Raw genomic sequence first — 22,670 nt, forward strand, 5'->3', positions numbered from 1 at the left:
TGTTCTTATTTACTGCTCTTTTGACATGAAATTTGCCACATACATGTCTTTCCTGATTATACACATACTAACATTATAAGAAATACCGGGCGAACTCGTTGTCAAATTATACTCCTATAACAACATATTTATAGACATGTGACAATAATTTTGGACATGAGTGTACCTGTACGAAATATTAGAGCCCTAGTCAGTATGAAAGTGTGTGAAACGTACGTTGCAACATTATACTCTAACAAACAAACAAAAATAACCTGACGAAAATCATTATGATTATGGGCGCCCAAAGAAAATTTCCTAAGGGGGCTCATCTCCCTGGTTTCTATATTACGTTTGGTATTTTTTTTTATTTACTTAAGAAAATTTTAAGAAATTTCATACATTTTCGTGAGCCAGAAGGGATCCGGGCCCACCCAGCCCCTCTTGAGCGCCTATGGTTATGATGAAGAAAAATCTACTTTATTATAACATTGAGATGTAATACTAAGAAGAACTTACCTGGAAAAGTCTTTCGTCATCCCAATGTGGATTTATTTGACTTAGCTCTGTCGCAATACGATTATGTTCCCTCATAAACATTGTGTGCAACACTGCCAATACTAGTTGTTCATTCGCTCTGTTGTCTCCTAATGAAAAGAAGAAGAAGAAAGAAAAAACGAAATAAATAAGTTATGTTTGAAATATCCACTTTGCTTGTTTTTATGTTAAATAAATATTTTGATAGTTCTAAAATTGAGTTTTCCTTAACTTTAGATTCCCTGATATTCCTTTGGTCAAACTTTTATGTATACCTTTGTGTTAAGCTAATGTAGTGTATTTATTCAGATTTTTACAACTAACTTTACACGCTCTCTACCATTTCCATTTGCTTTTAAGGAAGATATAAAGCCGCAAACAGTTTGTTTTTGCGACAAAAGATGGAGTTGATTTCATTCTATCTTTTCAATTGTAAATTAAACTATTGAAGATCGCCTTCAGTCCAGTTGAAGATAATGACTGTACATAACAATTATTATTATTATTATTATTATTATTATTATTATTATTATTATTATTATTATTATTAGTAGTAGTAGTAGTAGTAGTAGTAGTAGTAGTAGTAGTAGTAGTAGTAGTAAACTTAAATCATCATACGTTAAAACATCCAAAAAACAAAGTCTATTGTCAACTAAATATTTGTTATTTATGATCTTACGTAGAAATCACCTATTAAGTACTTTTCATTGACCATAAAACAGGGAGAGAAGAAATCTTACTATTGACCCATAAACTTATCTCACCATTTTTGTTCTACAGAATGTATAAGCAGAGAATTTCATCATGCTTTCGTATAGCATCAAGTTTTCTTCATATGCACTGAGGAAGAAGTAATTATTGCCTTGAAACAGTTCTCAGATTTTGTACCTTTGGATATTTTAACGTGTGAGAATTTTCCTTACTGTGAATAAATATGGATCCTATTGCATAAATTAGTTATTATTATTATTATTATTATTATTATTATTATTATTATTATTATTATTATTATTAGTAGTAGTAGTAGTAGTAGTAGTAGTAGTAGTAGTAGTAGTAGTAGTAGTAGTAGTAATTATTTGAAATATTTATTGGGAACAAACAGCATTACAGCCACAAGTGCCCCAAAATAATAATAATAATAATAATAATAATAATAATAATAATAATAATAATAATAATAATAATAATAATAATAATAATAATAATGTTTGACAGTTCCTAACATTTCAAATGAATACATACAGAATATATGTAACGAAGCGAAGAAAATAATTTGTTATCTGTTTAATTATTTAATCAATGGCCTGCTTTTCGTGAACTAATCCAAAGTAGAGTACGCATCAATTATTTAAAAAAGCTTAACACAGACACTCGTAAATAGAATTGAAATGGTACAAAAATGTTTTATTAGAATGCTTTGTTTTCAGTTGCGTTTGGAATACAATTCTAAGGCATCATACAACTGGAAAACATATCTTAAACTTGAACCCCTCCAGGACAGAAGAAAATTGTGTGTAACTCTATCAATCATGATTCTGGAACTCACTAAAGAATAACTAACGCTTCTGACCAGAGTGTATACACCTATTTATTAAAACTAAAATGGTTTTCACAACTTAACGTCGAGTTAGTATGTCTGATGAAGATAATGTTAAGTTGTCGAAACCGTTACACTGTATTTTAGTTTTAATAAATAAGTGTATATACCATGGTCAGAAGTGTTAATTATTCCGAAATTGTGTGATGCGAACTTTATAGAAAAGGTACTTGACAACAACTATTATGAAAGCTATATTAAAAAAAAAAAAAATAATTAAAAGTTCCAATATATGGTACCATCCAGAAGTGTCCCTTACTGTACAAGGGTTAAAATATTATTTCAACTGAGCAACAGAAAATACTTTAACCTCTATGATTTTAACAACTGGACATCTTAGATGGGACTCTATTTCAGAATTTACAATGTAAGTTAGTAGTGTGTTTTATTTTTAACTTTTCAGTGTTTTAGGGATTAACACAGACTATATTATATTGTCAGAGTAACCGAAATTACTCTCGTTTATACAAGTTTTAGACCTTTTAGGCTCAATTACATCTATGCACCAAATTATTTACTTTAGTTTATTAAGATGACTAGGCAACGATTTATATTTTAGTATCATTGTAGTGATAGTAGTTATTATTATTTGCATTTTAGTTATTTATATTTTACTCTAGTAATGTAACTTGAAATCGTAAAATTTGGGCTTTTATTCATAGTTCAGTAGAGTCCCACAAACTCGATTTAATGTAGACTGAGAAGGTGTAGAGTTACCGAAAATATCAAGTTTTACGGAATAAGGGACGAGTTTTTCACAATTCATAATATAAAGGAGTTTTTGTTGACTCATTCATTTGAATTTGTTGTATGAGTATATTGACTTGCAAAAATTATGCTAGCATAAATTGTACAGGGTGTCCGAGAAGTCCTTCCCTGATTACAGAAATTGATAACTCAGGCTAGAAATAAGATAGAAATATGAAACTGGTGTTGAATTGTTTACGAACTATAAAAGTTTTTGTCTGTGTTAGGTTTGTTCTGTTTTACCAAGTCTCAATTTTTTTTGTTTTAGGTTTGTAGTACGTAAGTAAGAAGCCCAAGAAGCCATGCCAACCAACCAGGAGAAGGCACAGTGTGTTCTGTGGTACTATGAGACACGATCACCAACCACGGTGCAGAGACAGTTCCAGACAACATTTGGGAGGACTCCACCTGATGTCAAGAGCATTAAAGCCTGGTATGAGAAGTTCAAGAACACAGGGTCGGTTGCTGACCTTCCGAGGTCTGGTCGACCAAGAACCTCAGCAGACACCGCCTAGATGTGCTACGTGCTACCAAGGGTGCTCATGTGGAAGTGTACTGATGTGACCAAAACTTTTATAGTTTGTAAACAAATCAACACCAGTTTCATATTTCTATATTATTTCTAGCCTGAGTTATCAATTTCTGTAATCAGGGAAGGACTTCTCGGACACCCTGTACAATATCATAATAACAATAATAACTGCAATATCATTTGATACAGGAAATAATATGATACTTTACCTGCGAGAAAACAGAAGATATCTTTGCTTGGTCGAATACAGCCGTCATCTGGGTGATCCAATTTTAATGGCAACAAATCTTTCAATCCGTATTGACGGAAAACAGGCAATGTCCTTAGGAGACCACCTTTGAGGCTGCGAAGATTGTCTGCCACTTTCTGGGTAGAACCATAAATGAAGCTTCCGTCGATGTAAGAAGTAATGGCATTGAACTGCACTCTTGTACCTGAAAGAGATGCAATATCATTACATTCCAGCGTGATTTATAGGAACAATCCCACCGGATTGGTCTAAATGGAGTAATCAGGCAGTGTTTGTCTTGAGAGAAGACAGTAGTCAGGTTGTCCAATATCACAATGATTGATACGGCAACTTTGACATTAATCTAAGACGTGCTCAGAGTGACTTTAAGGACTAAGATACTAGAGTGCATAAGGTGATGAACAACTATCGTACTATAATTACATAGGCGCATGGGGGATATTCAAAATTAACAAAAAATTGGCTACTTACCAATGAATCCTCTCTTGAAAAATTTAAAGATTTTGACGTTTCGGAACTCTCAGCTGGTTCCTTCCTCAGTGGCAAGGTAAAAAGGATTAAAACGGAAAGGAGATAAAAGGAGTAAAACCAGGAATACATACCACTATATAAAAGTAATGTACAAAAAAGATCCTAAGATGAACAGAGCAGAGTGAAAAAAGAATGAACTGAATGAAAAAGAACGCGGTGTCTATGTTAGGCCACTATTGCCAGATCCAAAGTATGCATCAAAGGTAGGTACCCAAGTTCGATCAATGTTGCCAGTATCAAGGTTCAATGCAGGTTTGTATTTATGAATAAAGAACGATTCTTTAATTTCCTGTTGTTCTTTTGATTTTGCTGAACCTATTACCTTAACCTGTTTTATATTATGTGAAGGTTGTTCTAGATGAAGCGCTAAACCCGACATGCCTTCATCTTGTGACTTTTTTGATTGTCTAACATGTTCCTTCACACGCGTGTTAATATTACGTTTAGTTTGGCCAACAAGATGAAGGCATGTCGGGTTTGGCGCTTCATCTAAAAAGAACGCGGTGAAAAAAACGTTTTTTGAAAATTCTCAAAAGTTTTCCTAAAAAACGAAAACCGAAAACCCGGTTTTTGTGCCCACCACTAGTCATATCCTACCTATCTCTGCAAGCTGCAAGGGTCCTCTAACCTTATCTTTGAGCAGCAACAGGCAAGAGGTATCCTCATCTATCTCCGAGCTGCAACGGGCAGGAGATACCAACCCTACCTCTGAACTGCAACGGACAAGAAGTTCCTTTAGACCCAGCTGCAATAGGACAGGGGCAGGGGCATTCTTAACCAACAAACCTTAAACTTTCGAGCTACTACGGGTGGAAAGTCCAACTTATAGAGAGAAAAAAATATTAGAGAACTACTTATCGAGTTATAAACTGGATATAAATCTTTATAATAAAAAAGGTAAAGGAAAATCCGTGTACTGTTACTCTACTGAATATTACAGTATTAAAGTTACGTGTGTCTTTTATTATTATTATTCTCCTCGAGTTAATAGTGAGGCACCAACTATTACGCTATTATACAAATATATCAATAGTATCGTGAAGAAAATCAAAGTGCTTACTTAACTTTACCTTTGTTTTACCACATAGCAAATGGAAGTATCATTTGCAAGGACAAACAAGTAGGTATTATCTGGTAATTCTAGGTAAAACGACAATGAACAGGATGTACTACCATGAGCAAAATAAATGACGCGTCTCTTTATTTTGATGTTTTTTGAAAATATCTCCGTTTTCTTTATATGTTCGAAATTTCGGAAGGTTTCCCCAGCAGGACAGGTTAATAACAAACCCGTTTTTAATATTTGTGTTAGATATTAGCTTAAAATAAAGAAATTAGAAGCAAAAAACATTAAATCGATAGAAATCTCGAGAATTACCAACTCTGCTAAAGTGGGAAATTTTCAAGAACGCGAGGGAATTCTGCAGTTCAACACGAAGCAGCGACATCTATGTCATTGAGAGAAGCATGGATTAGATCTACAAACGAAAATTTTAACGAAATATTTCTAGTATGTCTTGTTATATGCATTATCAGCGAACTCCAAATATATGAATCTATGCTAAGTATTAACGTATAGATAGTGCAAATAGTGGAAATTACCTATGGAAAAAGACGAATTGTTAGCCCAATCGTAATGAAAAATCGTCTTTACTGTAGAACAGGTTCAGCTTACGTAAGAGAGCAAATAGCTCAGTTAGGTAGAGCAACGAGTTTGTATACCGAAGGTAGACGGTTCGAATCCCGTGGAAGTACTGTTGTCATTTTTATCACTAAGGTTATTTTATTTCTTTTTTATTTGGGAAAGAATCAAATTGTAACATATGTGTAAAACTCATGACGATACCAAAAAAAAAAAAAAAAAAAAGAGAGAGAAAATGTCGCATTTGCATTAGTGTCTCTAATTTTTGTTTGCAAACAGATTCGTAATTATTTCCCCTGTGCTCACTGATGCATAACGAATGTTTTCCAGTAAATGTTAATTCTAATTTGGAGAATTTTATAGTTTCACAATGTTTCTCACTACATAGTCTTCTATCTACGTGTTTGGATATTTTGATAACAGATTTCCCTATTAAATGTTTAATTTTCTCTATAAATATTTGTCTTAAATTGAAATTGTTTTGAATTTACTACATAAGCAAAGTTGCCCGAAGGAGGGGAGGTCAAGTAATAGATATTCTACGTAAAAGCAACCTATTGTAGAATGATGATGCTTCTTACCTTCAGCACATAATCTTAACGTTAGAGAGTCAGAGAGAGAAAAATCCTGGTTTTTCCTCCTCTATGACCACCCATCTTAAACCTCTACATATTTTTGTTCGTCTCACATAAATTCGGCTCTCCAAAGACATTCATATTTATTATTATTATTATTATTATTATTATTATTATTATTATTATTATTATTATTATTATTATTATTAATGAATATGCCACCCTTACATAATGTAACCTTACACATCTTAGTTTAAAGTGCTTTCTATAGTAATAATTTGAGCAACCACGTCACAAAATTTAAAATGTATGAGGGGGCACGACGTTTTATTTCCCCTCCTCTCTTTTCAGCACCCTCCAACAGAAGGTATATAATTTCTGAGAAGCAGGGCAGACAAAATGAATAAGAAATATATTTAGAGCATCCTTTCCTCCTTCGTGAATGTAATATCACGTAGCATTTTTTATTCTACTGAAGACGACCCTAGGCCGTTATGGTTAGGTAACAAAAGAAATATCTAATATATTTATAGCGCCCCTTATCTGTAATATTACCTCTTCTTTATTTGTTCGAGGCTTCCCTACACAACGAAGGGTGACAAAAAGAATAGGAAAAGTGTCTAAAGATTACAAAAGACTTTATATTTTGTCAGAAACAAGGCAGTATGTACACAACATTGCTTTCGTTAACAAGTGTTTCACCCTTGAGTCGCTTATAAAATTATGCAGAATAACTTTTGCCGATCATTGTTCTAGAGGGATTTGTCCAGGATGGTTTGGTGTCGAGCTAATAACGATAAGTATATTTATTTACATCACTGTTAAAGAAATAGCAAACTTTCTGAAAGGAACTTACCTAGGAAACAGATCTTCCTTCTACTTAGCCAGAGCCCACTCTGAAAAATTGCATCTGGCATTCTGAGTGAAAGTTCTATGGGACTATTAGAAAAATATATTCCCGTTTTCACGCTGATGGTAGAATTTCTTAAACAGTTATTGAATTACGTTCGAAGGGTAGGCGTAAATAGGGCCCCCGCAACAATAGGGCGTGGGGACCGCACAAGCTGCAAGGCCAAAAAATATACAGAAAGTACGCAGGGGCGGAGCAGGCCAAATTTTCACACGGGCAAAGTGACTTTTTGGCGCCCTTCCCCTAGTAGTAGCCTATATTTTACATTTTATCGTAGTGTTTTTAATAGTTTAAACCAGGAGCGTCATTTCAGATTTTGCTTTGGGCGGGGGGGGGGGGCAAGACCTCTTGATATAAGTAAAATTTCGCGTTTTTCACTGATTTACTACTATTCTAATGATAAAATCTATATACATCTCAAACTCACGGGGGGCAAATGCCCCTCCCTGCCCTCCCTAAATGACGCCCCTGTTTTAAACCCATTTTCAAAAAGAAATCCATTACCTAGGAAAAGTTCACAAAGAATATGGCCCGCTATAAATAATACCAACTCCACCCCCCCCCTGGTCTAGTGGCTATCACGCCTGCCTTCTGTGGTACCGGGTCCAATTCCCGGTGGATTACTGTTGAACGATAAAAGTGGTTCGGATTCCACTATAATTAGTATCCACATCTCCCTTGCCCATTAAGGCATAACCGTGGAACGCTAAACTTAAGCAAACAAACAAACAATACTTAATTCCTGGCACTCTTTATTCTACATGCCATCTCTCAATTTTTCGATACAGCCCCCTTAGTACTATGAAACTCTCTTCTTCCATAGTGAAATGGAAAAAGATCATATAATTGCCACTACTTTACAAGAATATAAACCAAAAACGTCAGTAGAAAGCACATTATAAAATTTACTTTTTGAGGCTCGTTTTGGTGCCCCTCTTTCTCTGGCGCCCCGGGCAGTCGCCCGGCCCTTAGTCCGCCCTTGAAAGTACGGACGCATAACTAAGGACTGCGAAGGAGAGGTTAACCTTCATGTTATGCCACTGGTTTGACGTGTTTGAAATGTTCAGTAAGTGATCAGTTGGTGAAATAATTTCGACGGTTACTGATGTTTAAAGTTTAGCTAAGACAAAGCTACCTAATCAAATACATTTGATATCGCGATGTCACAATTTGATTTTTCCTCACATAAAAAAGATAAAAACAATAGTAATAAAAACCCTTACTCGTACTGGGCTCCTAACTAACTAACAACCTAATTCTTACAGACTAGTTGCTCTGATTAACTGAGTTTCGATTTCTTACGCGAAAGAAGTCTGTTATATTAAGAGGCATGCTTTTCATTATCAAAACTGTTCGAAGTAATACGAACATGGCTTAAGAACACGGACGGAACTAAAATACCACTCGATTGACCTTGAGGGCAAATCACCAAAGCGTAGCTGTAAACGTAAGTTCAGCATGCATTTCTCTGGAGTTGTGTTCAGTATTCCTATCTGCCAGTCATGCTTGTTCGTAGGAGTAATATGTTACAAACCTAACCTTTCGATAGAGCACAATGACAGAGAATCAAAATTAATGAATTCTTGCCCTTGTGAACTTGGGATACCACCATGTGCAATAAAACTGTCGCGTCTTCTGAAGTGATATTTTATCGAAAATAACTCGTTTTCCTTTATATATCCGAAGTTTTTGAGGGTTTCAAAATGAGGAAACGTTACTGACAAACAAGGACGCATTTAGGGGTGGGTCCAGGTGGTCCGGACTCCCCTCTGAAATCCCAACTTCTCTGTAAATTAGCCTTAATTTAAGGATTATCTTTTAAATTTTATTATAATTTATCCTAATATTGAAGTCGGACTTCTCCCGAGATAAATTACTGCATACATGCCTGCTGACAATTTTCAATATATTCCTTAAATAAGTAAAATAACAAAATTAGGAGCAAAAAGCTTCAACACGGGCTAACTTTTGTCCACTGCCAATATTGTTAGAAGGGATATTAATAGCAAAAACTGCTAGGCAATGCTGAACCTTGGAACTTCACTCCGAACAGCAAGCTTATTATTGAGAACTACATATGAAACATTTTATCAAAACTTATCTAGCTTTTACCTGGCATGAAATTATTATATACACCAAAATTCACTCTTCTAAAATGTGTATCTAAACATTGCTCTACGTATCTACGAAGCAATGAAAATTATTTATCGAAATATGTGAGCAGGGAATTCTAACAGCCAGCCATTTTATTTAAATCGTAGTAAACCCTGTAACCGGGCGTTAACGTGAAGACAAAGCTTGGTCCATTGGTAAAGTGTTGGAAGAATATAAACTCAATGTTCGTAGGTTCGAATCTATCCACTCACCATAACATTTTGTTCTTATGTGTAACGATGAAATAAGAAAGAAAAAATGTATAACCGTTAAGACAAAACTTCAACCAAGTCTGAAGAGAACAATACTAAAATAGTAATACAATGACGTCAACCAAAAATTATTTCATGTAACGTTTGGACGAAATTACAGCTGTTAACAATTGCAGGAATAAAAACAGGCTGTAATGCAGTCTAGACTTCTGAATGCATTTACTTCCTGAAAACTTCCGTCTCGTCATTGGTATGCCGTTAATCATTGTAAAACCTTTCAATTGGAAGTGAAATGACACAAACTAAAACAGTTTTAAATCAATAAATGTCTATGTGTAAAAGTAGGTGTCTTTTATCTGTAGTTCTGAGTTCCTTTTACTTTGAAGTGACAAATGAGAGAAGAAAGTATGGTGTTCGAAAAAAAAATCAAATTTGAGATTTCAACGAATTTACACGTATTATAGCCCCTAACACCGAAAAAGTTATTTTTCGATACATGTCCATCAGTTCGTCCGTCCGTTCGCTACACTTTTCTGTGCACTCGCCTAGAAGCCATACCTGAAGCCATACCTCGCCTAGAAGCCATACTTGAACATACCGTAAATTAGTTGAAAAATTTACGGTATGTTCAACTTATCTGCACCAAATTTTAGTTTAAGATTTTCATAGTATTTCCTATAGTTTTTTTTTATTTCCCTCCTACTCCCAAAACAAGGGTAGTTTCTTGTACGATGAAAATTAAAAAAAAAAGATATTTTCTCATAACTGGCTCTAACGATCTTGTTTTCTTTCTTTTTTTATAAATCAATATTTAATTAGCAACCCTATTTTGTGGTATAAGGCATTTATCTGAGAAAAATCTACAAGGGGTAGTTTATACTAAGGGGGTGAGTTTTTTCTCAGTGATTTTCTCAAAATGGACTCAAATGTCTTCGTTCATATTTCATAAATAAAGATTTCATTAATAACTTATCAATATGGCATAACTCGTTTGTCCTAAAAAAATGCGAGGGGTAGTTTATTCTTGGTGGAGTGTTGTCTGGGCGATTTTCTCAAAAACGACTCAAAAGAGTTTATTCATATTTCAAAAATAAATATTTCGTCAATAACCGAACAATATGGCAATGTGGCTGAAAAAATATGCGAGGAGTAGTTTACTCTTGGGGGTGTTTTTCCTCCACGGTTTTCTCAAAAATGAGTCAAGCAATTTTGTTCGTACTCAGAAATAAATATTTCATTAAAAACCTAGTAATATGGAATAACTCGCTTACCCTGAAAGAATCCTCAAGAGATAGTTTATTCGGGCAGTTATTTTTCCCTCACGATTTTCTCAAAAATTACTCGGACAATTTTATTGATAATTCATAAATAAGTATTTCATTAATAACCCTATATTTTAGTATAAGTCATTTCTATGAAAAACAATTACAACGGATAGTTTATTTTTGGGGTCAAGGTTTTTTCCCCGACAATTTTCTCGAACGACAGGCGATTTTGTTCAAATTTCGCAAATAAATATTTCATTAATAACCAAAAGTATATCTTAACTCATTGTTCGAAACAATTCACAAGAGGTAGGTTACTCCTGACGTGTTCTTTTTGAACGACATTCCCAAAGTGACTCATTTGATTTTTTTCATATTTCATAAACAATGATTGCATTAATTGGTCTATTATATGTCTAATGAAAATGTGCTCAAAGTGTGAGTTAGTTTTGTAGTATGGATTTTCTTCAATCGAAGTTTTTTATTCGATAATCTGACATTCGATGTATTTGAATAATACGATAATTTTATTCGTATTATCCAAATACACACTTCAGTAACAACTGCGGCCTAACACAGTTAAGAAATTGAATTGAAAAAGTTTAGTGCGGTGGCCCTGTAATTCAATATTTTTTGAGAAACTCCCTAGCTTTTTGTGGTAAACTCAGGCTTTTCTTTTTCGAGCGACAAAAGAGAGAAGAAAATATAGTGATTGTGAAAATAATATCAAATTCAGATTTCAACGGATTTACATGTTTCATGGCGTCTACATACCGAAAATGTGACTTTTCGACACCCGTCCTTCCGGTCCGTCCGTTCGCCACACTTTTATATGCACTCGCCTAGAGGCCATACCGTTCAACTTATCTACACCAAATTTTAAACTTAGGGTTTACTTAGTATTCTTACAGGAGCTTTTCCATTTTTTCCTACCACCTAAAATAAGTGTGGTTTACAAACAGCCGAAAATCGAAAAACGCTATTTTCTCCAAAATGGTTTTAACAATTTTGTTTATTTTTCATTAATCAATATTTAATTAACAACCCTATATTGCAGTATCAGATATTTCTCTTAGAAAAATTTACGAGGGGTAGTTTATTCTTGGAGGTGACTTTTTCTCGACGATTTTCTCAGAAAAGACCCTGGCGAATTTTGTACACACTTCATAAATAAATATTTGACCTTACAACATGGTATAAGTCAATTGACCTGAAAAATATATGAGTAGTAGTTTATTCTTGGACTTGAATTTATTCCCAGTGAGTTTCTCAAACACGACCAGTTGGCAACCCTGTATCTCGACAACGAAGCTGAATTCGAAAACTGCAAGAGGACCATTTGTCTCCTTTTGATGTCACGAATCACCTCCCGAAGTTTGTGGACATCTTTCAGGTTCACCCTTAATGAAGCTTCTTTTCGAAAAGTTAACTATTAACTTTAGGCATTGTTTATCTTTTTTTAAATCACAAATGTCGTCATTAATTTTAAGGCAGAGAACTACTTCTGAGAGAATAGATCTTGAAAAATAATTTTAAAACTTAGACTTTTGTTTTCGAGACATTCCAGACAAGACGAGACATTTTACAAACTATCTCGTGTCCAAAACATTTGCCTCGTATTATCTTGGATGTCACAAAGCGCGTCTTGTCTCTTTCTCGAGACATGTCTTATCTCGTGCGCATTCGTTAACACTTGGGAAGGATTATCTTTCTACTCAAAGCATTGTTTTTATAATGGTTGCATATTTATGATAATTGCTGTCCACATAAATTACAGTCCTTTCAGTTGAATTAATTTTTATTATTATTATTATTGAAATTGCAATATCTAGTTTAACGTTGGACGATTATGCACCTACGCTAAGGGAGAATGATGATGAATGAAATGGTGAAATGAAGAAAGTGGGAGGAAAATGGAAAATCTCAAGAAAACACATACCCATGCACACGGTATTTGTCCACCTCAAATTTCACTTGGCACGAAGTGGAATCGAGCCACGGACCCCCTGCACCAAAGGTCCCTGCAATGCTTTATTATTATTATTATTATTATTATTATTATTATTATTATTATTATTATTATTATTATTATTATTATTATTATTAATAATAATAATAATAATAATAATAATAATAATAATAATAATAATAATAATAATAATAATAATTGAAGCGAGCTTAACGAGTTTCAACCGTACGACTCAACCAACGTTTGGGTGCCTGTTCGTTCGTCTGCTTCTCTCATAAAAGACATTTCATTTTAATGAAACTAGTAAGTGCCTTCTTTTAGCTCTGCGAAATAACTATTGCTTGGAATATGAATCTGCAAAACATAAGAGGTAAAATTAACCAAATGGTGCAAGTTTCCACTTATATATACAAAACAATTTTGCAATATCAACTACGTGAATCTTGTCCCATAAAGAAGCCGAAACCCCTACACCGAAGAGCCCTACGAGATTTGATCATTGTCCACTCGGACTGAGTTTGTCATTTGGAACCAACACTTTAATACGAAGCAAAATATTTCTTTAAAATAGACGAAAAATTCGAAAGTTATAAACATGTTAATAATTTTGCCTTTTCTCATAAGGGGGCCGTATTAGCCTACACTGAAGAGCCCCACGAGATTTGATCATTGACCACTTTTACTGAAATTCTCATTTGAAACCAAAACTTTAATATGAATCCAAAAATTAAACTTTTACATCAATTTAAACTGACTGGGTTCCACTTCCCCCCACTATTGTTTAGTTTAGTTAACTGGTAATTTGTGACAGCTTCACATCATCAAAAGAATGTTTCACTTCCCCTCCCCTCCCCCAGGAGTTCGTGCTGGATCCACCACTGGAATCAATAGACACTCTTCCTATTCTTTTTGTCACCCTTGATTGTGTAGGGGCTCCCTCGTACAAATAAAGAAGCGGTAATATTACAATCAAAGGGCGCTATATATTAGGTATTTTTTTAGTTACCTACCCCTAACCGCACAGGGCCATCTTTCGTAGAATAAAAAATATTACGTGATATTCCAATCATGAAAGGGGAGAGGATGCTGTAAATGTATTTCTTATTCATTTTGTCTGTCCTGCTTATCAAAAATTACTTTCTGTTGGAAGGCTACTGAAATGAGAGGGGCAAAATAAAAAGTCGTACCCCCTCCTACATGGTTGCTCAAATAAGTACTAAAGAAAGCATTTTAAACTAAGATATTTAAGATTTAAACTAGGAAACTAAGATATCCTACATTATGTAAGGATGGCATATTGAGGATTATTATTATTATTATTATTATTATTATTATTATTATTATTATTATTATTATTATTATTATTATTATTATTATTATTATTTGAATGTTTTTGGAGCACCGAAATTTTGTGAGACGAACAATGATATGTAGAGGTTTAAGATGGGTGGTCATAGAGGAGGAAAAACCAGGATTTTTCTCTGTCTGACTCTCTAACGTAAAGATTATGTGCTGAAGGTAAGAAGCATCATCATTCTACAATAGGTTGCTTTTACGTAGAATATCAATTACTTGAGTTCTCCTCCTTCGGTCTACTTACCTTATGTAGTAAATTCAAAACAATTTCAATTCAATACAAATACATTGTAAAACTTTTCCGTAATTAAACATCTAGGGAAAATTAAACATTTAATAGGGAAATCTGTTATCAAAATATCCAAACACGTAGATAGAAGACTATCTAGTGAGAAATATTGTGAAACTTTATAAAATTCTCCAAATTAGAATTAACATTTACTGGGAAACATTCGTTATGCGCCAGCGAGCATATGGTGAGCAGTGAGCACAGGGGAAATAATTACGAAACTGTTTGCAAACAAAATTAGGGACGCTAATGCAAGTGCGACAACAGCATTTTTTCTTTTTTTGGTATCGTCATGAGTTTTACACATACGTTACAATTTGATTCTTTCCCAAATAAAAAAAATAAAAAAATAACCGTAGTGTAGTGATAAAAATGATAACGGCACTTCCACGGGATCGAACCCGCTACCTTCAGAATACAGACTCGTTGCTTTAACTAACTGAGCTATTTGTTTTTTTACGTGAACTGAGCCTGTTCCGGTAAAGACGATATTTCATTACGATCGTCCTACCAATTCGTCCTTTTCCATAGATAATTTCCACTATTTGCTCTATCTTTATGTTAATACTTAGCATATATTCATATATTTGGAGTTTGCAGATAGTGCATATAATAAGACATACTAGAAATATTCGTTAAAAGTTTAGTTTGTAGATTTAATCCACATTTTTCTCAATGACATAGATGTCGCTGCTTCGTGTTGAAATGCAGAATTCCCTCGTGTTCTTGAAAATTTCCCACTTTAGCAGAGTTGGTAATTCTCGAGATTTCTATCGATTTAATGTTTTTTGCTTCTAATTTCTTTATTTTAAGCTAATATCTAACACAAATATTAAAAACGGGTTTGTTATTAACCTGTCCTGCTGGGGAAACCTTCCGAAATTTCGAACATATAAAGAAAACGGAGATATTTTCAAAAAACTTCAAAATAAAGAGACGCGTCATTTATTTTGCTCATGGTAGTACAGCAACGGTGACGCGACAAATTCTTGGGGACATCACAATATATATATATATATATATAAAAAAGATTTAATAGAATATTAATTTAGGATAAAAATGGCGTCAAGTGTTAAGGGCTGTAGAGATCGCACTACGAAACAAAGTGAATTTCATGAGGAACTCATCAAAAATAATAGAAAAGAAGCCTGTGAAAGCTTTATTAATTATAGTAGCTGCAAGAACTCCTGTCAATCAGAACACTGTGATTGAGTAAGTAAAGAGACCCAAGTGCAAACTTTGGGAAGGGAGAAAAACAACAGAAACCAATGAGAAACAAAAAGCTTCCCAAAAACCTATCAGATGTTTTTTTTAGTGATGATAAGCACAAACAAAGCAAACCAAACATAATACCAATAAAAGTCTATCACCAAAATCAAGAGGGGTGGAACACTCAAAAAAGGCTTATGTTAGAAATAGCGGTGCTAGATGATTTACGTGATGTAGATATTATATGCTTAACTGAACATCGGCACAAGGTAAATGAAATAGAGTACCTAAATGTAGAAGGTTTCAAATTACTAGCAAATTCAAGTAGATGTAACATGAACAGAGGGGGATTGTGCATATTGGTTAAAGCATGCTTGGATGCAAACAAAAATACGAAATTTGAAAATTTAAATGTAGATAAACATTTTGAAAGTAGCATAATAGAATTATTGCAATGTAATTTAGCTATAGTATGTGTACATAGAACACCTGACGGTAATTTAGACTTATTCACAAACAAATTGGAAACAATTGTCAGATATTACCAAGAAAGAAGAAAAAACGTAGAAGCAATAGGGGCTATCAATGTTGATCTTTTGAAAACCGAAAAGCTTGATTTTAAATTTAATGCTATGTTAGAAACGTATGGCTTGAAAGCAATCATATGAACACCTACTAGAATAACCGAAAATAGCAAAACAGCAATAGATCAACTTCTGATAAAAGAGTTAATATTAAATAGTCATGCTAGGGTAGTAAACATTGGGTTTTCTGACCATCTCGGTCAACTCTTCACTATTAATGTACCAATAAATAAAAATACGTCTTTAAAACGGGAACAAGAAAAAATACACACATATAGGTGGAATTTTAATACAAATAATATGCACTTTAAAATGCTAATTAAAGATGAAAATTGGGAGGAAGTATTTTTCCACAATGACATAAATGAAGCCTGGAATGTTTTCTTGATAACTTTAGTTACTATTTCAATGTAGCTTTTCCCAAAAAGAGTGTTACTTTACAAACAAAAGCTTCCAAACAATGGTGTACGCAGGGTATTGAAATTTCCAGTCAAAAAATGAAAACACTAAACTTGATAAGAAAGGAAGGAAATACTACTGAAGCATTCGAAAAATATTACAAGAAATATAAAAAATATATAAACGTGTAATTATAGCAGCAAAACAAATGCACAACGAAACTATAATACAGCATTCGGCTAATAAGACCAAAGCGTTGTGGTCATTAGTAAATAATGAACTAAAAATAAATCAAACAAGAGAAAATATTACTGAAATAAAACACAATAATGAAGTAGTTCATAACCCACAAATGATTTCGGACACATTCAATTCTTATTGCACAAATTTTAGTAGAATACATGACAAGCATAAAAAAGCAACCCATTTGGGAAAGTTAACTATAAAAATAATCTAAATTCAATGTACATATATCCTGTAAATGTGACCGACGTAATTAAAATTATCAATCAAATGAAAAATAAATGGTCAGCAGGCATTGATAGAGTACCGTCTGCGCTTATCACAAAAGTTGTAAACAGTTCTCTAGCTGAAGTTTTATGCTATTTAATAAACCTTTCTTTCCAAACAGGAGTATTTCCTGATAAATTAAAAGTTACCAAAGTTAAACCAATTTATAAAAAGGGGGATAAAATGGATATCAGTAACTATAGAGCGATTTCTGTTATTACAACATTTGCGAAAATATTAGAATTAGCAATGAAAGAACAGGTTACATTATATTTACAAAGTGCTGGAACAATTTCAAAAGATCAACATGGATTTATTCAAGGAAAATAAACGGAAACCGCTATTTACCAATATCTGAATTACGTAAGCGAACTACTAGATAAAATAAATAAGTGCATAGGATTGTTTTTAGACCTTACTAAAGCGTTTGACTTAGTGCCTCATAGAGAACTTTTATATAAAATAGAGAAATATGGAATAAGAGGAGTAATAAGAAACTGGTTTCATTCATATTTGACAGAATGCAGGTGGTGGAAATAGCTAGAGTAGATGGGAGAAACTCAAAAGTAACTACTTTCCCATCTACAATGAATAAAATAAAATGCGGCGTACCACAAGGATCAAGTCTTGGGCCATTATTGTTTTTGATATATATAAACGATCTCCCGGATAATTTAAACTTTGCAATAGCCACATTATTCGCGGATGACACAAGTGTAGCAATAACAGGCGAAAACCATCAACAATTAAATACTAACATAGAAAATACCGTAAAACAACTAACGAACTGGTTTGATCATAATAAGTTAATAATAAATTCAGAAAAAAACCTTGTCAATAAGCTTTAAATTAACAAACAACAATCTAGATAAAGAAAGTATAAATATAGGAGAAAACGAAATAAAACAAGTTGGTTCCGTAAAATTTTTAGGTGTACATATATATATCAGCAAATTTAAAATGGGATTATCATATAGAAAAAAATTGCAAATAGGTTAAGAAAAATGTGTTTCGCCGTACAAACCATTAAAAATACTATAAACCGAAATACAGCAAAAATATTACATTACTGCTCATTTGAATCTATATTAAGATATAGATTAATATTTTGGGAAAATACTGTAAAAAGTATAGATATTTTTGTTCTTCAAAAAAGAGTTGTACGAATCCTAGCTGGTGTTGGACCCCGAGAGTCCTGTAGGAAATATTTTAAAGAACTAGCTATACTACATTTACCATGTTTGTATAGAATTTGTAAGATCCAATATAAATGAGTACGCAACAAACGGTGACGTGCTTGGTTATAACACAAGAAAAAATACTAATTTTCATCCATCAAACCATAGAACAGCAATGTACGAAAAGGGAGTACAGTATTCTGGTATTATGCTATACAGTAAGTTACCAAACAAAGGTAATCAAGTCTAATGTTGCACTCAAAAGGAAATTAAAAGAATACCTATTGTCACATTGCTTCTATACAATAGATGAATATAATCAATTAAATAGTCACAATGTAAATAGTAGTAACAAAGTAACAAGATAGGTCCATTTATCTGTAAGGTATGCTGTAGTATTGGTATAGTGATATTTCAAATTACTGTAACGTATAAATGTATGAATTATGTTTAACAAATGTGTCTAATATATGTACTGCATCAATTAACCATGACGAATCCCATGTACTATCGGAAAATTATTTCCAAGTTTGTACAGAATGGAGGATAAATAAAATAAAATAAAATGAAATATTATTAATCTGAGCGTATGAAATTCTATTAGTTCTGAAATTATAAATCAATCAATTGTAGGCTAGATAAAGTTGGAAGTTAAGAAGTTTGTATACAAGATGTTACAAAAAATAGTCACATTTTTTTCTTTTTTGTTAATATATTCCTCATATCAAAATAAGAAAAACAAGTTTATATGGACTTGTAGTTGGAAGTGCGTAGTTTCGTAGATATAGAATGCGAAAACGCGAAAAAATGAACTTTAAGGGTCCATAGTTCCGCTACTATAGGACCTATCGTAGTCGAGTCAAGACATTACTGAGGAACTAGTAAGTGAACTATCCAAATATCCATTTTGCAGAACCTCTGGTACTTACACAATCATTTTTAGAGAAGCTGTTTCAGAGTACTTGAACACTCTCCACCTACCTCTCTAAAATTGGTGTGCAAGTACTGGAGCATTCTTAAACATGGATATTTGGATAGCTCATATACCAGTTCCTCAGCGATGTCTTGACCCGACTACGATAGGGTCCATAATAGTGGAGCTATGAACTTTTAAAGTTAACTTGTTTTATGTTTTCAACACCCTATAACTCCGAAACTATTCACTTTCGAGCACAGGTCCATATGAACTTTCTTTCTTATTTTGATGTTATGAGGAATATGTTTCCAAAATAGTGTGACCCATTTTTGAAACACTCTGTATTAGGTACATCTGATAGATATCAAATGCCTTTTCTCTCTCTCTCTCTGTTCACATTATTAGAAGAAATAACATAAACCAGAAATGTAAATCAATCAAATGTAGGCTAGAAAATATTTGAAGTTATGAAGTTAATATATTAAGACTTTCGTGATACACTTAATAGAATGCATTTTCTGTCAAGCAGCATTAGGCATATCAAAACTTTAACATTGCAATATTGCTATATCTTTTTTCATATTATTAGAACAATTAAAATAAAGAAACATAAATCAATCATTTGAAGGTTAAACAAAGTTGAGAGTTACGAAGTTTGCATGTTACTCTTTGCTGACAAATTTTATCAAATACTTCACTGTCAAACAGGATTAGGTATACAAAAACCTGAATAATATAGTATTGTAATATTTTTTCCCACATTATTAGTAGGAGTAAAATAAACCAGAAACATAAATGAATCAAATATAGATTACACAAAATTGGAAATTATGATATGTGTCAATTAAACAGTAACTCAGTGGTACAGTGCTTACCTCTGGTGTGTGGGGTCCTTGGTTCGATTCCCGGCCAACACCGTGGCAGTAGGTTTTCATTGGGCACTCCCCTTTCCTTCCACATTCTTATTCGATCAATTATTTTGCCTTAATCATCCGTCTCCCTTGGCATAAAGGGCATAATCATGAAACATTAAACTGAAATACCGGTATTTCATTTTTATTTCATTCGAAGTTTCTCAAGAAGTTCAAATATCTGGTGTGGGTATTTTAATAACCAACCCCAATCCTTTTTCTTCCCTTCTAGATCAAGGCCTTATGCAGAGTAGCGATGGCCATATTTTCCGGCAAAACGGAAAACGGAAAATATATTTTCCGGAAACCAGAAAATTGAAAACGGAAGACGGAAAATGTGATTTCCGGAAAAACGGAAGACGGAAAATGTGATTTCCGGAAACCGAAAAATCATTTTTCCGGAAATGGCCATCCCTAATGGCCCATCGTTCTGACGCGTGATTAGTGTAATATTAAAAAGTTCGACTAACATATTATTCCTGCAGTAGTCAGACCTTTAGTATAACGCTAATCATACGTCAAAACAGCTCTGCATAAGGCTGCATATTTCTAATCTAAAGGGATTTCGAGATATTAACATATTATTACAATAATTGCAAGCCTTACTCATCTTTCATCCCAGATCTTTTTTTCCTTCTAAGTCAAGCATCAAAAGACTTCGAAACATTTGTTTTATTTATATGACAATCCGAAATACCAAAGTTTATGTTTCTAACATTATGAGATTCCGAGATATGGACATTTTAATATAGCAATTGCCACCCCTATTTTCCCCCTTTCCCCATCGAATTTCCAGAAATCCTTCCTCAGTGGTATCTTACGTCACAGATCCTATGCAGTGTCCAAATTTGAAGTTGCTCCTAGGGCGTTTAACAGTCAGTCAGTCATTCAGGACTGCTTCTTTTATAATTACATAGAGGTTTAAGAAGTAGAAACATGTGAGGATTCTTACCAAGACGGCAACTCTCTCTGGCGCCCGCTTGTGATCGTAGTATGCTCATACAACTTTGTTTGTGGACTCCGTAAAATTCATCATCTTGAGGTAGATCAATTGGCAGGCAATTTGGATGACGTCGAATGGTGGCGCAACAGTCTGGTTCCAGTTTCGTGATGGGATCTGTAAACAGAAACGACAATTTGTTTTTAAAATACGCAGTCAAAATGGTACTAAATTCCGGTATTTTATTGCAATAATAATAATAATAATAATAATAATAATAATAATAATAATAATAATAATAATAATAATAATAATAATACAGTGAAACCTCCCTTAACGGGCACCTATCAATAACGGACACCTCTATAATACGGATAGATTTTTTTGTCCCGGCAAAAATATATGTTCTCTTACGGAACAAAACCCTTCCTTTTACGGACACTCTCAGATACGGACGCGGAAAGTCCTTTCCCCCCCCCCCCCCAAACGTTTCAATAACCTCTTTATAACGGACAGGAATTATTCTCGGTTCTGCGATATATTACAGGAGACAGAAAGTATCACACACATTCCACAAGTGCATCTATCATCAAACAGAACAACTTCAAGCTAAACTTAAAATCCTTTTTATCTTCCCGCAATAAACTGCTTTCTGGTGGAAATCCTAGAAAACCTTCAATAAGCAAAAACACTCATGCAGGGTTAGTCGTATGGTCAAGAATTCTATACGGATCTTCCCTTCCCTAACAAATTTAGTGTTTTTTTCCTCTGGGCCTTGCATCTTTCCTGACAATTTCACAAATAACAAAAGAAACATTGTTTGTTTTGTAATAACATTTTTCAACGAGCAATGTTTTCTCTCTTACTTTTTTTGAAAAGCAAAATTTTTCTTTTGTACAAATTGGCGTGTCAAACAGTTGGACAAAGAAATTTGCCATTAATCGCGGTGAAACAGAAGTTCTCCAATTGATCCAACAGTTGCAAGCAAATTTCGAACAGAAACTAGTGTCCGTAGGATGTACGTACACGGCAGACAACTACTGCAGACTTTTTCCCACGAAATTTGATTAGTTTTTTCCCCACATTTTCAGTATTTAATAATAATATTGCATACTTTTTAAAGCTATTTTTACTTTTAGTATAGGCGGTATGTGAATTAATGGATTTTTTACAGGGTGATGACATGTCCTTAAGAAAATTACCATACACCCATTATCATTTGCAGTATACGAACATATTAACATATCCCCCAACCCAATAATATTATTTAATAGAAATGAATTTATTCTTTATCCGTTACAGTAATTCAAATACGTACTAAATAGAGTATTTTCATATTGAATTTTATGTATTTACGCCCATACATACCGGTAATGTATTTACTATATATTACTGCATGAGAGAAATTAAATTTTTGTAACCTCTCTGTAACGGACACTTCTCAGTAACGGACAAAAATTCCCGTCCCATTAGTGTCC

General features: G+C 33.5%; 1 protein-coding gene across 2 annotated transcripts in view; it reads right to left on the reverse strand.

The window, feature by feature from the left end:
* The window catches only part of LOC145683528 (immunomodulatory peroxidase-like), a 174,651-nt gene that overhangs the window by 39,108 nt on the left and 112,873 nt on the right, over positions 1-22,670 (reverse strand). For both annotated transcript variants that reach the window (XM_081754872.1, XM_081754873.1), the window contains exons 6-8: positions 21,205-21,369; positions 3,602-3,826; positions 499-626 (exon numbers count right to left, since the gene is read on the reverse strand). In XM_081754872.1, coding sequence (XP_081610998.1) covers positions 499-626; positions 3,602-3,826; positions 21,205-21,369 — 518 coding nt within the window. The remainder of the gene's footprint in view (positions 1-498; positions 627-3,601; positions 3,827-21,204; positions 21,370-22,670) is intronic.

The sequence above is a fragment of the Thermobia domestica genome, chromosome 4, assembly GCF_964235325.1.
Source record: "Thermobia domestica chromosome 4, izTheDome1.hap1.1, whole genome shotgun sequence".
Taxonomy (NCBI): Eukaryota; Metazoa; Arthropoda; class Insecta; order Zygentoma; family Lepismatidae; genus Thermobia; species Thermobia domestica.